Source organism: Rhinatrema bivittatum, chromosome 4 (genome assembly GCF_901001135.1).
Source record: "Rhinatrema bivittatum chromosome 4, aRhiBiv1.1, whole genome shotgun sequence".
Classification (NCBI taxonomy): Eukaryota; Metazoa; Chordata; class Amphibia; order Gymnophiona; family Rhinatrematidae; genus Rhinatrema; species Rhinatrema bivittatum.
The window spans coordinates 161277567-161293320 of record NC_042618.1 but is presented as its reverse complement, the minus strand read 5'-3'; the positions used below and the strand labels follow the sequence as shown (position 1 = coordinate 161293320).

General features: G+C 44.1%; 1 protein-coding gene across 1 annotated transcript in view; it reads left to right on the top strand.

Moving 5' to 3' along the window:
- The window catches only part of LOC115090216 (coiled-coil domain-containing protein 57-like), a 179176-nt gene that overhangs the window by 130705 nt on the left and 32717 nt on the right, over nt 1-15754 (top strand). Inside the window, exon 9 of the mRNA XM_029599028.1 lies at nt 5969-6131. Within this exon, the coding sequence (XP_029454888.1) occupies nt 5969-6131 (163 nt within the window). The remainder of the gene's footprint in view (nt 1-5968; nt 6132-15754) is intronic.

Below are 15754 nucleotides of genomic sequence, written 5' to 3'. Positions count from 1 at the left end.
ACCATAATTCAATTCAGGAAACCCTGCGCCACTGACCATCTTAGTAAACTGCTCTCAAAAGATCTAGCTCAACTCGATCTCACAGACGCCCAATCAGCAACCACCTCTTGGTTCAGAATCATAAACAATGTTGCAGAACAGGTCTGCCTAACCGTGTCAAAATCACTTCACCCTTCCAAAGACAATAGAAAACCATGGTTCACCCCAGAACTAAAAGCCCTCAAGCAAGATCTGCGTAGCAAAGAACACAGATGGCGCAAGAACCCATCCACCTTAACGTTATCAGTATATAAATCCCTCCTAAACGCCTATAGAATGGCCATTCTCAAAGCCAAAAAAGATTTCTACTCCAAAAAAATCCACCATTTCATCTTTGATTCCAAAGCCTTATTCTCTTACGTTTCTTCACTTACAAAACCCCCTTCCCCCACCATAACTGACGAATTAGCGCTCAACAAAGCCACTGAACTGACCATTTGTTTCGAGAAAAAGATAGCCACCCTCATAAAGCCTCTCGCCACATCTCACCTGGCAACTCCTCCTTCATCCAACATAGCTCCTAACCGAAGCGCCAAGCTAGAATCATTTGAGACCTCGTCTTCTCTGGAAATCGAAAACATCATTAAGAAACTAAAACCCTCCTCACAATCACTGGATCCAATACCATCCAACCTTCTTCTCTCCATCCCAAACATTATCTCTAAAGCTATAGCAGATATCATTAACCGCTCCCTAACTCAAGGACAGGTACCAGAACAACTAAAACTAGCCATTCTTAAACCACTTCTAAAGAAACCTAACCTTCCGACCACTGACCCTGCTAATTTCCACCCCATAGCTAATCTACCGATGATCTCCAAAATTATGGAACGAATAGTAAACAAACAACTTTCAGAATACCTGGAGGAGAACAATATTCTTTCCCCATACCAATTTGGATTCCGAAAAAATCAAAGTACTGAAGCCTTTCTAACCTCACTATCAGACTCTATCCTCCTAAACTTGGAAAAAAAACAATCTTACCTCCTTGCTCTACTCGACCTATCCGCTGCGTTTGATACTGTGAATCATTCTATTCTGCTAGAGCGTCTATCAGACATTGGTATTCAAGGAGTGGCATTCAGCTGGTTTAAATTGTTTCTAGACAATAGATTCTATAAGGTCAAGATCAACAACAAGGAATCACACCCCATCAAATCAAACCTGGGAGTCCCACAAGGATCATCTCTTTCTCCTACCCTCTTTAATATTTACATGCTCCCACTTTGCCAACTACTTTCCAATCTAAAATTAACCTATTACCTTTATGCTGATGATATCCAAATTCTTCTCCCAATCTCAGACTCCTTGCATAAAACGTGGTCCCACTGGAATAACTGTATGCAATCGATCAATAATCTCCTCGCTAGCCTCAACCTGATCCTTAATACAAACAAGACTGAGTTACTCATCATCTCACCGGTCGATAACCAAGTTCTCCTCAACTCCCCAAGCGCCTCTCAATTCGCTAAAACAGCTATTAACCTCTCCTCTTCCGTCAGAGATTTAGGGGTTCGGCTCGACAATAAATTCAATCTGAAATCTTTTGTCCATAACACCACCAAAGAATGCTGCTTTAAATTACAAGTTCTCAAAAAACTTAAACCTCTTCTGCATTTCCGAGACTTCCGTCTAGTGATTCAATCTATCATTTTTTCTAAATTAGACTACTGCAACTCCCTCTTGCTAGGTCTCCCTGCAATAACTATCAAACCCCTGCAGATGGTCCAAAATGCTGCCGCCAGGATACTCACTAACTCAAATAAAAGAGATCATATCTCTCCCATCCTTCAGTCACTTCACTGGCTACCCATCAAATTTAGAATATCCTTCAAAGTCCTCATGATGATCCACAAGGACATCCACAACATCGCCCCTCTCAAGCTCAGTAGTCAACTCCGTCCACACACCTCAGACAGACCAGTCAGGAGAGCGTACAAAGGCTCCCTGTACACCCCACCGGCCAAATCCTCACTAAGAAAACGAGCATTTTCAACAGCAGGACCCACTCTATGGAATTCTCTTCCACCAGACTTACGGCAAGAACCTAGTCACCAAACCTTCAAAAAAAACCTGAAGACGTGGCTCTTCATGCAAGCCTTCCCGGAAACTCAAACTCACTCCGACGCATCTCGAAGGACATGGACTAAGACACGAGGATAAATGCTTCATACTCCACTCTCGACACAATCCCCGTGGCCGTCAGGGGAGCCCCCCCTTTTTTCCTCTGGGCTGTAGTCTTTTACAATATCACAGCAACAACATCCCATAGTTACCTCGCTTTTAGTTCATAAAATCTCCTTTTCTTCATGTACCCTCCCAATGTTCCCATTGTTCTGATACTCTAATATTTTATTTATCAGCAGGTTATATTTATGTACAAATTGTTCCTATGTTCTAACGTTTTATGTTCTATGTAATCGCCTCTCGCGACAGTTCTGTTACACTGTAAACCGGTATGATCTGTATACTTTACAGGAATATCGGTATATAAGAATTCAAAATAAATAAATAAATAAATAGAAGCAGCGGCGCCAAAGCATTGGGGCTAAGACACACTTGTGCCTAAGGAGCACAGTGCCAAACCATTGTGGTTGATAAGTCAGAGCCAAGAAACATCTGCACTGAAGGGGCATAGTGCAGACTGATCGGCAAAAAAATGTGGAAGCCATGAGGCATTATTGCCAAAAAAAATGGCACAAAATAATTGGCACAGAAGCATTAGTGCCAAGAATCACCGGTGCCAGACATAAGTGCTGAGCATCACAGACACAGGAAAAAAGCGCCTCCAGAGCACTCAGAGCTAAAACCTCTGTCCCATTTGAAGTGCTAAACAGGCTCTTACTTTGGTCTTATTGAAGTAGGCAAAAAACATATGGAAACACCAAGTGCTATGTCTTCACCTACATTGAAGCCTTAGAGTTAAAATATTTTTTATCTATAGATGTCCTATCATAGCAACCAGTGAAGGAGTGTCATGCCTTTGTGCAGAAATTATGGTCAAGTCCCAACATAGTCTACAGCTGTGACTAATGTAAAGGATAATTTAATTTTGCATTACAAGCTTGAATTTTTAGAGAATATGTATAGATCAAGGATTTTGAGATTATTGAATTTTCCTAAGATTAAGCTGATCTCAGCCTTGGAGCTGTTTAAAAAATATGTAAAGATGTTCTTCACATCTTTCAGGATAAGGGATTTAATCTAAGTGTTAATGTAGACTCAGAAAAGAAAGGGAATATTAATGAAGTGAAAGGAAATATGTAAGTTTGGACTTCCTATGAATGCAGATCTGTCAGTCTCTGCAAAACTCTCAATTAGAGCAACACTTGTTACTTTTTTTGCTGGATTTTGCTAAGGATTTTGTTCTTAAGCAGTATTTTAAATATGAGTGACCTCTTTTTGTGGCCAGAAGATACATATGTACCTGGATTTGGCTAGAGAGACGCAGCTCCGAAGGAAGGCTTTTTGCAGCTTAAACAGTATATACTTGCATTGTGAGTCTCTTTTTATTTGAAGTTACCTTGTAAATAAATTGTTATCCATCAGAGAAACAAATTTATATTCTGTGATCCTGATCATGTAGATGTATTTCCTTTAGATAAGTCTTCTATGATTGATTAATTTTGGGGTACTAGGTGTTTGAGAATTAATTGTATTTAAGCAATGGCAATCTCTCTTGTGTTTTTGTATGTTTCCTCTATTTTTTCCTTTTCTGCCCCACGCTGATTACGGGGACTTGAAATGTGCTATATCTGGAGTAATATCTTTACTTAGTTTTTCTTTTATTTTTCCTATTAAAACTCATTGTTTCCTGACTTTATTTCATGTTTATTATTTAAACACTAACAAAAATAAAGTTAAAAAATAAATTATGGACTGATTTCTTAAATATATATGTGAAGCAAGTGCCTGAACAACAGAAGTCTGCCACTCAATCCATATTAGAAAAATTACAGGAACAACTACATGCAAACCTCCCACTTTCCTCTGTTGAGAGGTGAAAGGAAAACACGGTAGAGTAAAAACACAAAAACAGAAACGTCTTCATATGTACAGACCATATCAGACAATTCATGTAATTCATATGATTGCGTACTTATACAATCAGATGTGTCATCTCCATATTCACCGAGACTTCTCCCCATCCGGGAGCTAGGGAGCTAGAGGCAGTGTTGGAAGCCTAGGCTTACGCGTCCAGTACTGTCTGTCTTAGAACAGCATGGGAGCACTGGGAGCAAGACAGAAGGTTCCTTGCTCCTGACAATCAAATATAAGTTATTGGGGTGGATCGGGAGGGTTAAGGAAAGGGGGGGGGGGGGGGGGGAATCGCTGCGATATTGTAAATCCTTGTTGGGGAGTGGGAAGGAAGGAAGGGGGGTAGCCTGATTTTGGAAAACACCAGGGCAGGGAGGGGGGTGGTGTCTTGGGAACATATAAAGGATTTGGGGGTGAGGAGGGCACAGCTCGACAGGATCTTTATGAGATATTTTGGGGAGGAGGGAGGATATGGCTCACTGGACCATTTATTTATTTGTTGTTTTTCTTTAATGACAGCGCTACTTAACCAGATATATTTAAAGATATCCGGTTAAGTAGCATGTTCCTGTACATCCTCAGATCATTCCAGACCAGTGGGTTGTGTATCCCTACCAGCAGATGGAGTCAGAGAACAAAAACTTTGGACATTGTTACATAAGAGCGAGTGCCACCTGCAGTCCCCCAGTATCTCTCTGACTCCAGCAGATGGTAGAGATGCAAACCTGCAGTCTAGGGTTTAGTTTAAAAAAAAAAAAAAAGTGTAGTTAGATTAGATTAGGAGAGCTGGGGTTTGCTCCCTGAGGTGTTAGGCACTGTTGCGGGCCATCCCTCTAGTGGAGCTGGGCGTCCAGGGGGTTAGAAACCCCTGACTGTGTTTGCTCACACCCTGCCGGAAGGCCTGACAGCCAGAGGCTTCTGGTTCCCTTTAACTTCAAAAAAAAAAAGAAGAAGAACCTAAAGTTCTTCAGGTAGGTCTCTGGAGTTAGTCGGGACCTGGCTATAATTTAGCCGGATAAGTAGCTAAATATGCCACGTTTGCCATTTCGATGGATAACTTGAGTAATCCATCGAAATGGCTTTTGAATGTTTAACTCTTTGTTTTCTTTGGCTATTATGATGTTCCTAACATACAGAACTCATCCTCTCTTCCTCCCCAACTTTTCTCTAATCTGTGTCTTTTGAAGAGATTATAGCCTGTCAAGACTCTGATTTTCAATATATTATCTCTATATCAATCCATGGTGCAACCACACCTTGAGTATTGTGTGTATTTCTGGTCACCACATCTCAAAAAAGGATATAGTGGAACTAGAAAAGTGTCAGAGAAAGGAAAGGCGATGGTGGTTGAGAGAAGAGATGAGCTAGAAGTGGGGGAAAGAAAGAAGAGATTGGTCAGAGGTGGCATGAAAGAGGAGATTGGCTGGAGGGTGGAGAGGCTGAGACAGAAATTCAGCTGGAGGAGGGGGAGGCTGAGAAGGGAATACATCTGAAAATAATTACCTAAAAAATATGATTTACATCTGTCATTACACAATGCTTCAAGTTTAAGAAACACATTGAACCTATTAATTATTATCAGGACATCCATAGATTTTTGAACTTTTTGGAGAGGGGTGTGACGTTCCACCTAATACCTGCTAATTTGTTTTAGTTGTTATCTTGGGTCATTTGAATATTCAAGTGCTAAAATAGAGTAACATCAGCTAAAGTTTGAGAAGTCCTGATATAAACCATCCTACACTACCTGAATGTAATCCACTTTGAAGTGCCTGAAAAGCATAATATAAATAAATAAATAAAATAAGAATCCTATTTGTAAAGATCATTATCTTACTAGTTACATTCCCTGTCATCAATGTATGAAAAATCTTTTGGTTTTTTTTTACAGATACAAACAGCAGTTATCCCAAGCCCTGGAGAAGGAACGAGTTCTGGAGCAAGAAAAAGTGCAAATAGAGCTAGACTGGAAAAAACGTTGTGAAAATGCTGAAAGGAAGCAGTATCAGAAATCGGAGGAACTCATACAGGGCCTAACTACAGCAAGAGACCAGGTCAGTATCAATAAGAATCTCAAATAATTAAGACTAGATTTCAGTTTCTGTACTAAGAAACGGATTCACCCAAATTGAGACTGGAAAGGAGACCATGGCAAATGGCTATTTGGGAAGGTGGGCAAATTTAAAAAAATTGCTATTTGCTGGAGCAAAAGCTATATGAGCAGCCAAATATTGCTATTACTGCTACTACTACTAGTAGTACTACTAAACTTAGGAAGTGCTAAATGCCAGCAAATTGGGCAGTAATGGCCATTTTGAGGCAATTTTCAGTCCATCCGCTTTGAGATAAAGCCCATGGGTGCTATTAACTCATGGATTTTGCATTGGCTGTCAAAGCAAAAGAAGTACATGTGTACTGTCACTTGGAAACTTTGGTCTGGATACAAAGTACACTTACATTTACATCCACTGCCTTATTGCACCATGCATGAGCCTGATTATCCCTTTTCAAACCTGCAAAGTTGCTCACATAATATCAATTCCCTATGGAAAAGGTAGGGAGACAGCACTGAGCATGCATAGACAGTGATGTTGATGGAATCCCTAAGAGCAAGAAGACAAAAATGCCTGCTCACACTTTACTGTCCACACCACCTCATTTATATATTCTCAGAAATACATATTAGCCCCAGTTCCATTGGATTAAATAGAGAAAAGTCGAGCAGCTTGAGTCCAATAAAATATAGCAATACCGAAGTCTTGTACCATATGTGTTTTTTCAGTTTTAGGAGTAGAAACAGAGTAGAAACAGAGTAGACACAGGAAAATGTAGACATTCATGCTGGGACTAATTTAAGTACCTATTTAAGAAAGAGTCATAAAAATTCATGGGGAACGGAAGAAGTAACATGAGGTTTTTTATTTATTTTATTTATTTAGAGTTTTTATATACCGGCAATCATGAAAACATATCTTGCTGGTTTACATAGAACGGGGGTGCAATAAATACAAAAAATGATAATAAATACATGGAACTTGGCACCACCTACTTGCTTCTCATGAGAAAATTAACGCAAGCAGACTATGCATAAAAGGTACCTCCACATAAACTCCTTCTTTTTCTGATACACTATCGAAAGGTAAAAAAATAGGAAACTGCAAACCCAAGACCCTACTTTCTGGTAGGCTGAGCAGGTTATGGAGACCTCAAGCTTTCAAGAATGACTCTGTGGAACCGAGTGGTGATCTTCCAGGCCAGGAGACACAAATGCAGTTTGACTTCAGCCTTTCTCAAAACACTTATCTTTATTATGACTTCATAATCACACAACAGTAGACTGTCTTCCCTTCAGAACAGTGTACTCAATTACTCACAGTTCAGTACTGCTTCCCTCAGTATTCACAGTTCAGCTTCGGCATAGCTCAGTGTTTGGACAGTGTTACTTTATAGGAACTGCCTTCCTCTGGGAAACCTGGGCCTGGTCTCGCTACCCCCACCTGGATCCCAAATCTTATTCCTCCACTGTTGGGCCCTGCCTATGAAGTTCTCTTTCACAAGGGGAATTAAAGGGGACCAGACACCTAACCTTGTCCTGCACTGGTTAAGGGGGAACATAAGGGCACTGCCTCACAGACCATTGCTTTCAATAACCAGGACCATAGCCAACCTTCAGCCTCTAAAGACCAAAGGGACCCAGAGGAGCCTATGAAATAAAGTTTATTGTGCATGATGTTTTGCTTGTGTTAAAAATAATATGCTGAGGTCACGTGATGTGGTGCAGCTGAACGGATGCGTTCGTTTCAGCTCCGGGCACCACTCCTGCATCACCGGTTCAACTTACCTCTTACACCCCACGAAAACGGACCAAAACTTAACACGAGTTAAGGTAAATGTCTATAGACAGATACATGTCCAAAACGACACCTGGTATGCCCTTGCGAGGAGGGAAAAAGGACAGAGAGAAAATCAAAGAGGCGCCATCTAAAATGGCGCCCACCTCCCCGCTAGATCGACAAACCCCCTCGCCTTCAGCGAGTGAATCGCGAACGCCTCCACATTGTGCGAATTCGGGGGATATTACTGAGCAGATAACGGCAGCGGTAGTCAAGGCACTGGATGCTCGGTTTACCGACCTGACGGGGCAATTTCAGGAGCTAAAAAAAACCATTGCCGATCTCCCGCCTCGGCTTGAGCAGGCTGAATCTCGTATATCGATTCTGGAGGATGAAAACTCTGCCCTAACGCAGAAAGTCGTCAATCTTGAAACTCAATCGCAAGAACAACGAGAAAAATTAGACGATTTGGAAAACAGGGCCAGATGTAATAACATACGACTGACTGCCCTACCCAAAGCGCTGGAAGAGAGATCACTGGCCCCGTTCCTAGAAAAATGGCTGCCTGAAGCCCTAGAGCTCCCAGACTTGGAGGGGAAGCTTTGCATCGAAAGAGCTCACCGCTTGGGCAGACGCATGGACAATGAGCAACGGCCGCGCCTTGTCATTGCTCGCCTACTAAATTGGGCTCAGAAACAAACTATAATGCAGGCAGCAAGGCAGAAGAAAGATTTGAATTATCAAGGAACAACGGTCCGTATATTTCAAGATTTTTCCTCGCAATTAGCGATGAAAAGAAAAGCTTTCAGCCCGCTCTGTTCCGACCTGTTTAAGCGGAATATTAAATTTCAATTACAATACCCTGCGACGCTGCGGATTTGGCATTCCGGGACAGTACATACGTTTAAGGATCTGGCAGCAGCAAAGACATTTACCACCGGCATTACAGGAGACTGAGCTCAGTGACGCAGTCTGCTATGGTTCAACTTTATGTTTTTCTATTGGCTAAAGTTTTTTGCCGCACGTTGATTTTGGCTGTGTTATTGCTGTTGGAAATGGTTTATTATAACTTCAGACTCTGACAGTCGGGGCAGAACAGTCCCTGGCTAACCTAGAGGCATTGGCGGAGAGAACTTCAACTGTGAGGTCAACACCCTTTCATGCGGACTGGGGTGAGTGCGTTTCGACATCACCAGAGATGGCGGCCAAGATCTTCTATCAGTATTTTGGGACGGTTGCCAGCTTCTCAACGGACCCCAACTGCAACTGGTGACTCACCGCTTGGATCATTTGCTCGAGTTGTGACGGGATCTGCTATGCTGTGCCCGGTACCGCCGTTGCCTACTGAATAGGGGTCTCTATGGGCCCCCCAGACTCTGTTGGAAGGGTATTAACTGATATCTATACTGCGTATCACAGGTACATATGTCTCCTGGAGCGTTTATGGGAGGCATTGATGGCTACTGTTTACAGTTACCTCTTATGGTTCCATTTACAGTTAATCTTATGTGGAGGGTTGTCTGACAGAATTATGTAGGGGCCTCTAGTAGGTTCCTTTCGGATACCTTGTAGGAGTGGTGCTTGGTCACATGCTTAGTGATGCTTCTTCCCTAAATAAAGGGAGGATCAATTTGGATTATTTTTGGATGGGTAGGGGACAGAGGGGGGGTGGGGGGGTGGAAAGGGAAGGGAGGGGGCGGGGAATGCTAGCACACTACTAGTTCTATGCAACGATAGTTTCTTGTTATACATGACAATTTCTTTCCTGATGGAGATGTGCGCTGGGCTGGAGAGTCTAGGCTGGGAGGCTCTTTGGCTGCCTTACACACTCTATGGTATTTCTTCAGAGCCTAGCCTTAGCATACCCCCATGACCTCACCTACGTTTAGATTGGCGAGCTTGAATGTGAATGGTTTGGGGACTCCGGTAAAACGTACGAAGGTACTACAACACTTACGCAGGAACAATATAGATATAGCCTGCATCCAGGAAACTCACCTTACGGAGGGGGAAAGTGCCAAACTCTGCAGGGACTGGGTAGGGCAAAATTACTTTTCTCCTGCGCTGGGCAAAAAAGCAGGGGTTGCGATCCTTGTCCATAAGTCCTTAAATTTTAAATTGCTCTCGGAAGTACATGATTCTGAAGGTAGATATTCTATAATTACGGGCACTTTACATGGCAGGGATATCACCATTTGTAATGTGTATGGCCCTAATACATGCTCTCCCACCTTCCTACATCACCTTACAGGCCTCATATTACAGCATAAAACTGGGAACCTTCTGATTGCTGGGGATTTTAATGAGGTCATGGACCCCGGATTGGACAGATCCTCCTCTAATGGTAAAAAGTCTGGGACTCGCACTGTCTCCCCCTTGGGTAAATTTTGTAAGCAATTACAGGTTCTGGATTATTGGAGGAACTTGCATCCGGAGGAAAGGGATTATACCCATGAGTCTAAAGCTCACAAGACCTTATCAAGAATAGACTACATATTGGGAGATAGAACATTGTTCCCCTTTGTTGTGGCCGCCAATATAGGACATGCTTGTGTCTCTGACCACGCTTTGGTATGGGCAGACATTCGTTTGGTAACCCTATATCCAAAAATCGATGGTGGAGATTTCCTGCCTATTTGAAAAGTGATCCAGAATTTCAGAAATCTCTCCAAGAGAAATGGACCACTTACTGTGATACAAATGGCGTCCATAGATCAGAGCCTGGCCTTTTTTGGGAAGCTAGCAAACCGGTAATGAGGGGGGAAATTCTTTCATATCTTCATGCTCGAAATCGAACGCTCAATTCTACCATTTTGTCTCTTGAACACAAATTACATCAAGAGAAGCAACGCATGCTTCTTCATAGATCAGCCGAAACGACACGGGCATACCACACTGTATTGGGGGAATTGCAGGGTTATCTACAACAGAGGGCCTTGAAACAATACCAGTGCGCGGAGCATAATTTTTTTCGGTTTGGGAACAGGACAGGAAAAATGTTAGCGAATCTAGTTGGACCCAGACGTGGCAAAACTCATATTGACAAATTGAAAACGTCCCAGGCCACGTGGGCGCTCAGAGATGAGGATATAGGAGAGACCTTTCGGTTGTTCTATGAGCACTTGTACTCAGAGGACAGGGAGGGCGGAGACCAGGAGGAAACTCAGTTTTTGAGGGTCTACCTTTACCCACTCTTACCACGCACCAGTTGGATCTGCTAAATAAGCCCATTACCCCATTTGAACTTACCAAGGCTATTCAAACTAGCAAGGCCGGTAAGGCGCCAGGACCCGATGGGTTTTCATATGACTACTTTAAAATTCTAGGCACCCAAACTTCTGAACCGCTGTGTGCTTTCTACCAGAAGGGGTTAGAGTCCGGGGCTTTTCCACAGGACTTTAACAAAGCATATATCACGGTACTACCGAAACCCGGCAAGGACCCGGCATACGCAGCGTCCTATCGCCCGATTTCACTTTTAAATTGTGACCTCAAGCTCCTGGCCAATGTGTTGGCCACCAGAATGGGTGCAGTCCTCCCATCTCTGATTTCCCCACACCAGGCGGGATTTGTGAAGGGCAGATCTGCCAGCTCTCACATTGTCAACCTGACTACGGCAATGGCCTATTGTGGGTACCATCAGCTGGAAGCTATGGCGGTCAGTTTTGACTCAGAAAAGGCCTTTGACAGGGTGTCATGGCCTTACCTCTTTTCAGTTTTAGGCAGATATGGGTTTACGGGCGGTATTTTAAACTATATTAAACTTCTGTATCTCGCCCCGCAGTCCCATCTGCTGGTGAATAGCTCAATCACGGCTCCCTTTACACCGCATAGGGGAGTTAGACAAGGTTGCCCCTTATCCCCATTACTTTACATCCTGTCTTTGGATCCTCTGTTGCGGAAAATAGCTTCAGATTCTCGCATTAAAGGCCTGGAGGTTAATGCCACCTCTTTTAAGATCGCGGCTTTTGCCGATGACTTACTGATATTCCTAACTACACCACAGGTCTCCCTCCCTCACGTGTTACAATATCAATCCGAGTTTGGATCCTTCTCAGGTCTTAAAATTAATAGAGAGAAGTCTGAAGCTATGCCGGTTTTTGGTCCCTTAGTACAGGCCTGGGGTCCCTCATTTCCTCTGCGTTGGGCGACATCCTATATTAAATATTTAGGTATACTAATCCCTTCTAATATTGATCACATTTATCAAACTAACATGCGCCCTCTGTTGAACAATCTTAAAGAATGGTTGACCCGCTGGTCACACTTACCTCTTTCTTTTACGGGACGCCTACACCTGTTTAAAATGATTGAGTTACCTAGATGGCTCTACCTATTGCAAATGCTACCAATGTGGTTACATAGAAGGGATCTTCTGACTATACATGGTGCCCTGCGTCAGTTTTTATGGCAGGGTCGTAGGGCGCGGATTGCTTTACGTTGGTTGCAGGAACCTCTGCTCCAAGGAGGAATGGTGTGGTCCAGACTTTAAAAATATAACCTTATTTGTATGTTACGCCCATGTTAAGGATTGGTTTGGGGGCACTTCTTTCTATTCCTCTCGCCACCATCTGCTCGCTTGGTTTCAGGGTCTAGAGTTGTCGGCGCTCATACAAATACCGTTGAGTGCAGTTCCTAACCATGCCCGACTTTTTTTGATTTATCGGGCAGGAAGGAGTGCCTGGTCCTATTTACAAGTCTACAAAGAAGCCACGGGCAAGGAGACGGCAATGGTTCCTCTTTGTGGAAACCCTCTTTTCCCTCCGGGAATTTCTAGTGGGATATTTCGGAAATGGGAGGAGAAAGGGGTAAAGTTTATAGGGCAATTAATAAACTAGTCACAGAGTCGCATGTATACGTTTCAAGAGTTAAAGGACAAATATACGTTGTTAAATGCTGACCTGTTTAGCTATATGCAAGCCCGCCATATATTAACACTAAAGGGTTTTTACGGAGCGGCCCTTCAGATTACAGATTTCTGGAGGCTCTATTTCTTCGTCCCTCCATGGGGAAAACTAAATGCTCTCATTTGGCAAAGGTGATGGAGCAAGGTACTCGCTCCTCACTATTAGAGGTTATCGCACAAAAATGGGACTCCTACCCTTCACTTGGCATAACCCAGGGAGATGTAAAAGTTTATTACAAATTATTCCCCAGCTCTCGGAAAATTCCAACCTCAGGGAGTTACAATATAAATATCTATGGCAATATTACTATACCAAATCTATGGCTTATAGGAATGCGGCTTTGTCACACCCCTCACTGCCTGCAATGCGATGAGGTGTCCTGTGATTATTTACAACAGCTTCTGGAGTGTGTAAGATACAGGCGCTATGGAAGGGAGGGTAGAGAATTTGTGTTCTCGGATATACGAGATGGAGGTCCCCCAGGGTCCCAGGTTTTTGGTTCTTTGGTTTGGTACCAGATTCTAATCTGCAGATACCTACAGCGATGCTCCGCTTCTTGAGGTTGCGGCGCTATCGGCAAAACAAATCATTTTTGTCCAGAGTGGCTATCGGCTGAGGCGCCCAGTATTCAGCATTGTTTGAATAAGATGTCTCATTTAGCGGGGCTTGAAGGCCTTACTATTAAACATGTGTCCGTGGGTAAACAAAAATTGCTTACTGACACCTGGAAGCCTTACCCTTACCTACCCTTTTGACTCTAACAAGGTTAATAGCAACGGGCGAGACGGGGGATCACAGAGAGTCTGAGGTCGGGGATCACAGAGAGTCTGAGGTCGAGGTCACCCAGAGGAGGTACAGCCCGACACATGCAGGGCTTGCTGGGTAGCCACATTGTAGAGTTTAGGGATAGCTATGGTGCTACAGTCCGGCCTCACCTTTTATGGCTCACTCTGTAGTGTCCCTTCTGACATGTTCAATCCCTACTGTACACCTCTTATTGGGTAATTTGTATTGATCCATATTTCCCCATTCCTCACTTTCAGGGTCATCTTTACTGCTCTCCTCTCAGGAAGAATGTTTGATATCGCCTATTATTATTATTATTATTACTGTTCTATTATTATGCTCACTACGGTTTTATCTTTATGGTTGTCATTGTTGTTAGGAGCTAGTGGGGAGGGGGGCGGGGAGAGGGGAGGGAGGGAGAAACAGATAACAAAGGGTTGAAAGGAGTTTTCTTTACGTTTTAATGTTGGAACTGGATGTTGTTTACAGTCTGTACACAGACAATTTCTATTGTACTGACTTTTGTTGAGTTGTATTGCCATTTAATGTACCATTGATATTTGTACATCTCTGTTTTTACTGAATAAACTCTTTTTCAACAACAACAAAAAAAAATGCTATGTACTAAGGACCATTAAAATGGTCCCCCAACACATTAGCACAGTGTTTCCCAATCCTCTCCTGGAGGCATACCTATCCAAGTTGGGTTTTCAGAATTGCCACAATGAATATGCATGAGATAGATTTGCATACACTGGTCTCCAAAGTATGCACATCTATCACATGCATATTCATTGTGGCAATCCTGAAAACCCAACTTGGATAGGTATGTCTCCAGGAGAGGGTTGAGAAACACTGTATTAGAATTTCTCACAGGACAAGCAGGATGTTAGTCCTCACATATGGGTGACGTCACAGGACGGAGCCCAATCACAGAACACTTTTATCAAAGTTTCTAGAACTTTGACTGGCCCTACTGGGCATACCCAGCATGGCACTAACCCTGCAGCCAGCAGGGGTCCCCCTTCAGTCTTCTTTTTTCCGCGCAGCAGTAGCCTCGCGGTTAAGGAGCTCTGACCACATTCCTGACAGGAATTTCTTCACGGACTTCTTTAAGGTTAAAGTTACCCCACAGGGGTCCCTCCTCTTTCTTTACTCACCTGTGGTACTTCGGTAAGTTTTTTGCCATTTTTTCGTCGATTACCGTCGAGTTTGGCCCTCGCGGCCTACTGGCCGTCGACCATACCGCGGCTCAATTTTTTCCTATGGCCATGACGTCGGGTTTCAGTGGGTGCCCAGATTGTACGCGCACCATGTCTATTACAGACCCTCATAGAGTCTGTGTATTGTGTTTAGGTAGTGAGCATGATGTCCTGACTTGCCACCAAATGTGCCCTTATGACACCAAAGGTCGCAAAAGCCAGAATGGAGAAGATGGGACTCCTTTTCCGTGCTCACACCCGCACGCCGTCCATCGCTATGGACGTCATCGGAAACCGGCACCATCGAAGTCGCACCACCATTGACAACCGTCCGGTGACCGCCCGCCATCGATGTCTTCACGGCCATCGACTCCCGTCCCTTCCCCCGAAGATCAAGGGGAATCGGAGGGAGAAGAAACATCGCCATCGGCATCACAAGTCTCGGACCCCTCGAGGAACCGAAGCCATAGACCTCGATACGTCCGAACCTCCACGAAGAGAACGCCCCGGCCAGGAGCGGCACCGTCCACTGCTGCGACCGAGACATCGAGGCAACCCTCACCCGATCGGGTGTGGAGTCGCGATTCCGCCTGTAAAGGTTGGTCCCTCCGGCTCTGCCTCAGCCTCCCTCTTCAGTTACGGAGCCAAGAGACCTCAGGTCTCCGGAAGAACTGGACCGGTTGGTCCAGGAGGCCATCAACAAGGTGATGCAACGGCTCCAGGGTCCCTCCGGCGCCGAGAGTGGAACCCGGTCACCGACCCGATTCCAGGAGCTGCTGGCACCGCTGCTTTCCCGGATTGAAGCGCTCATGACTGCCCTTCCACCGGTAATTCCTGGGTCGCCGACAGCCCCAAGTGCGCTCCCCTGATTACAGCTTCATCAGGAGGAGAAGAAACACCATTCCACATTCCTCCTTCGGGAGTCGTGCCTCAACCATCGATGCTGTGT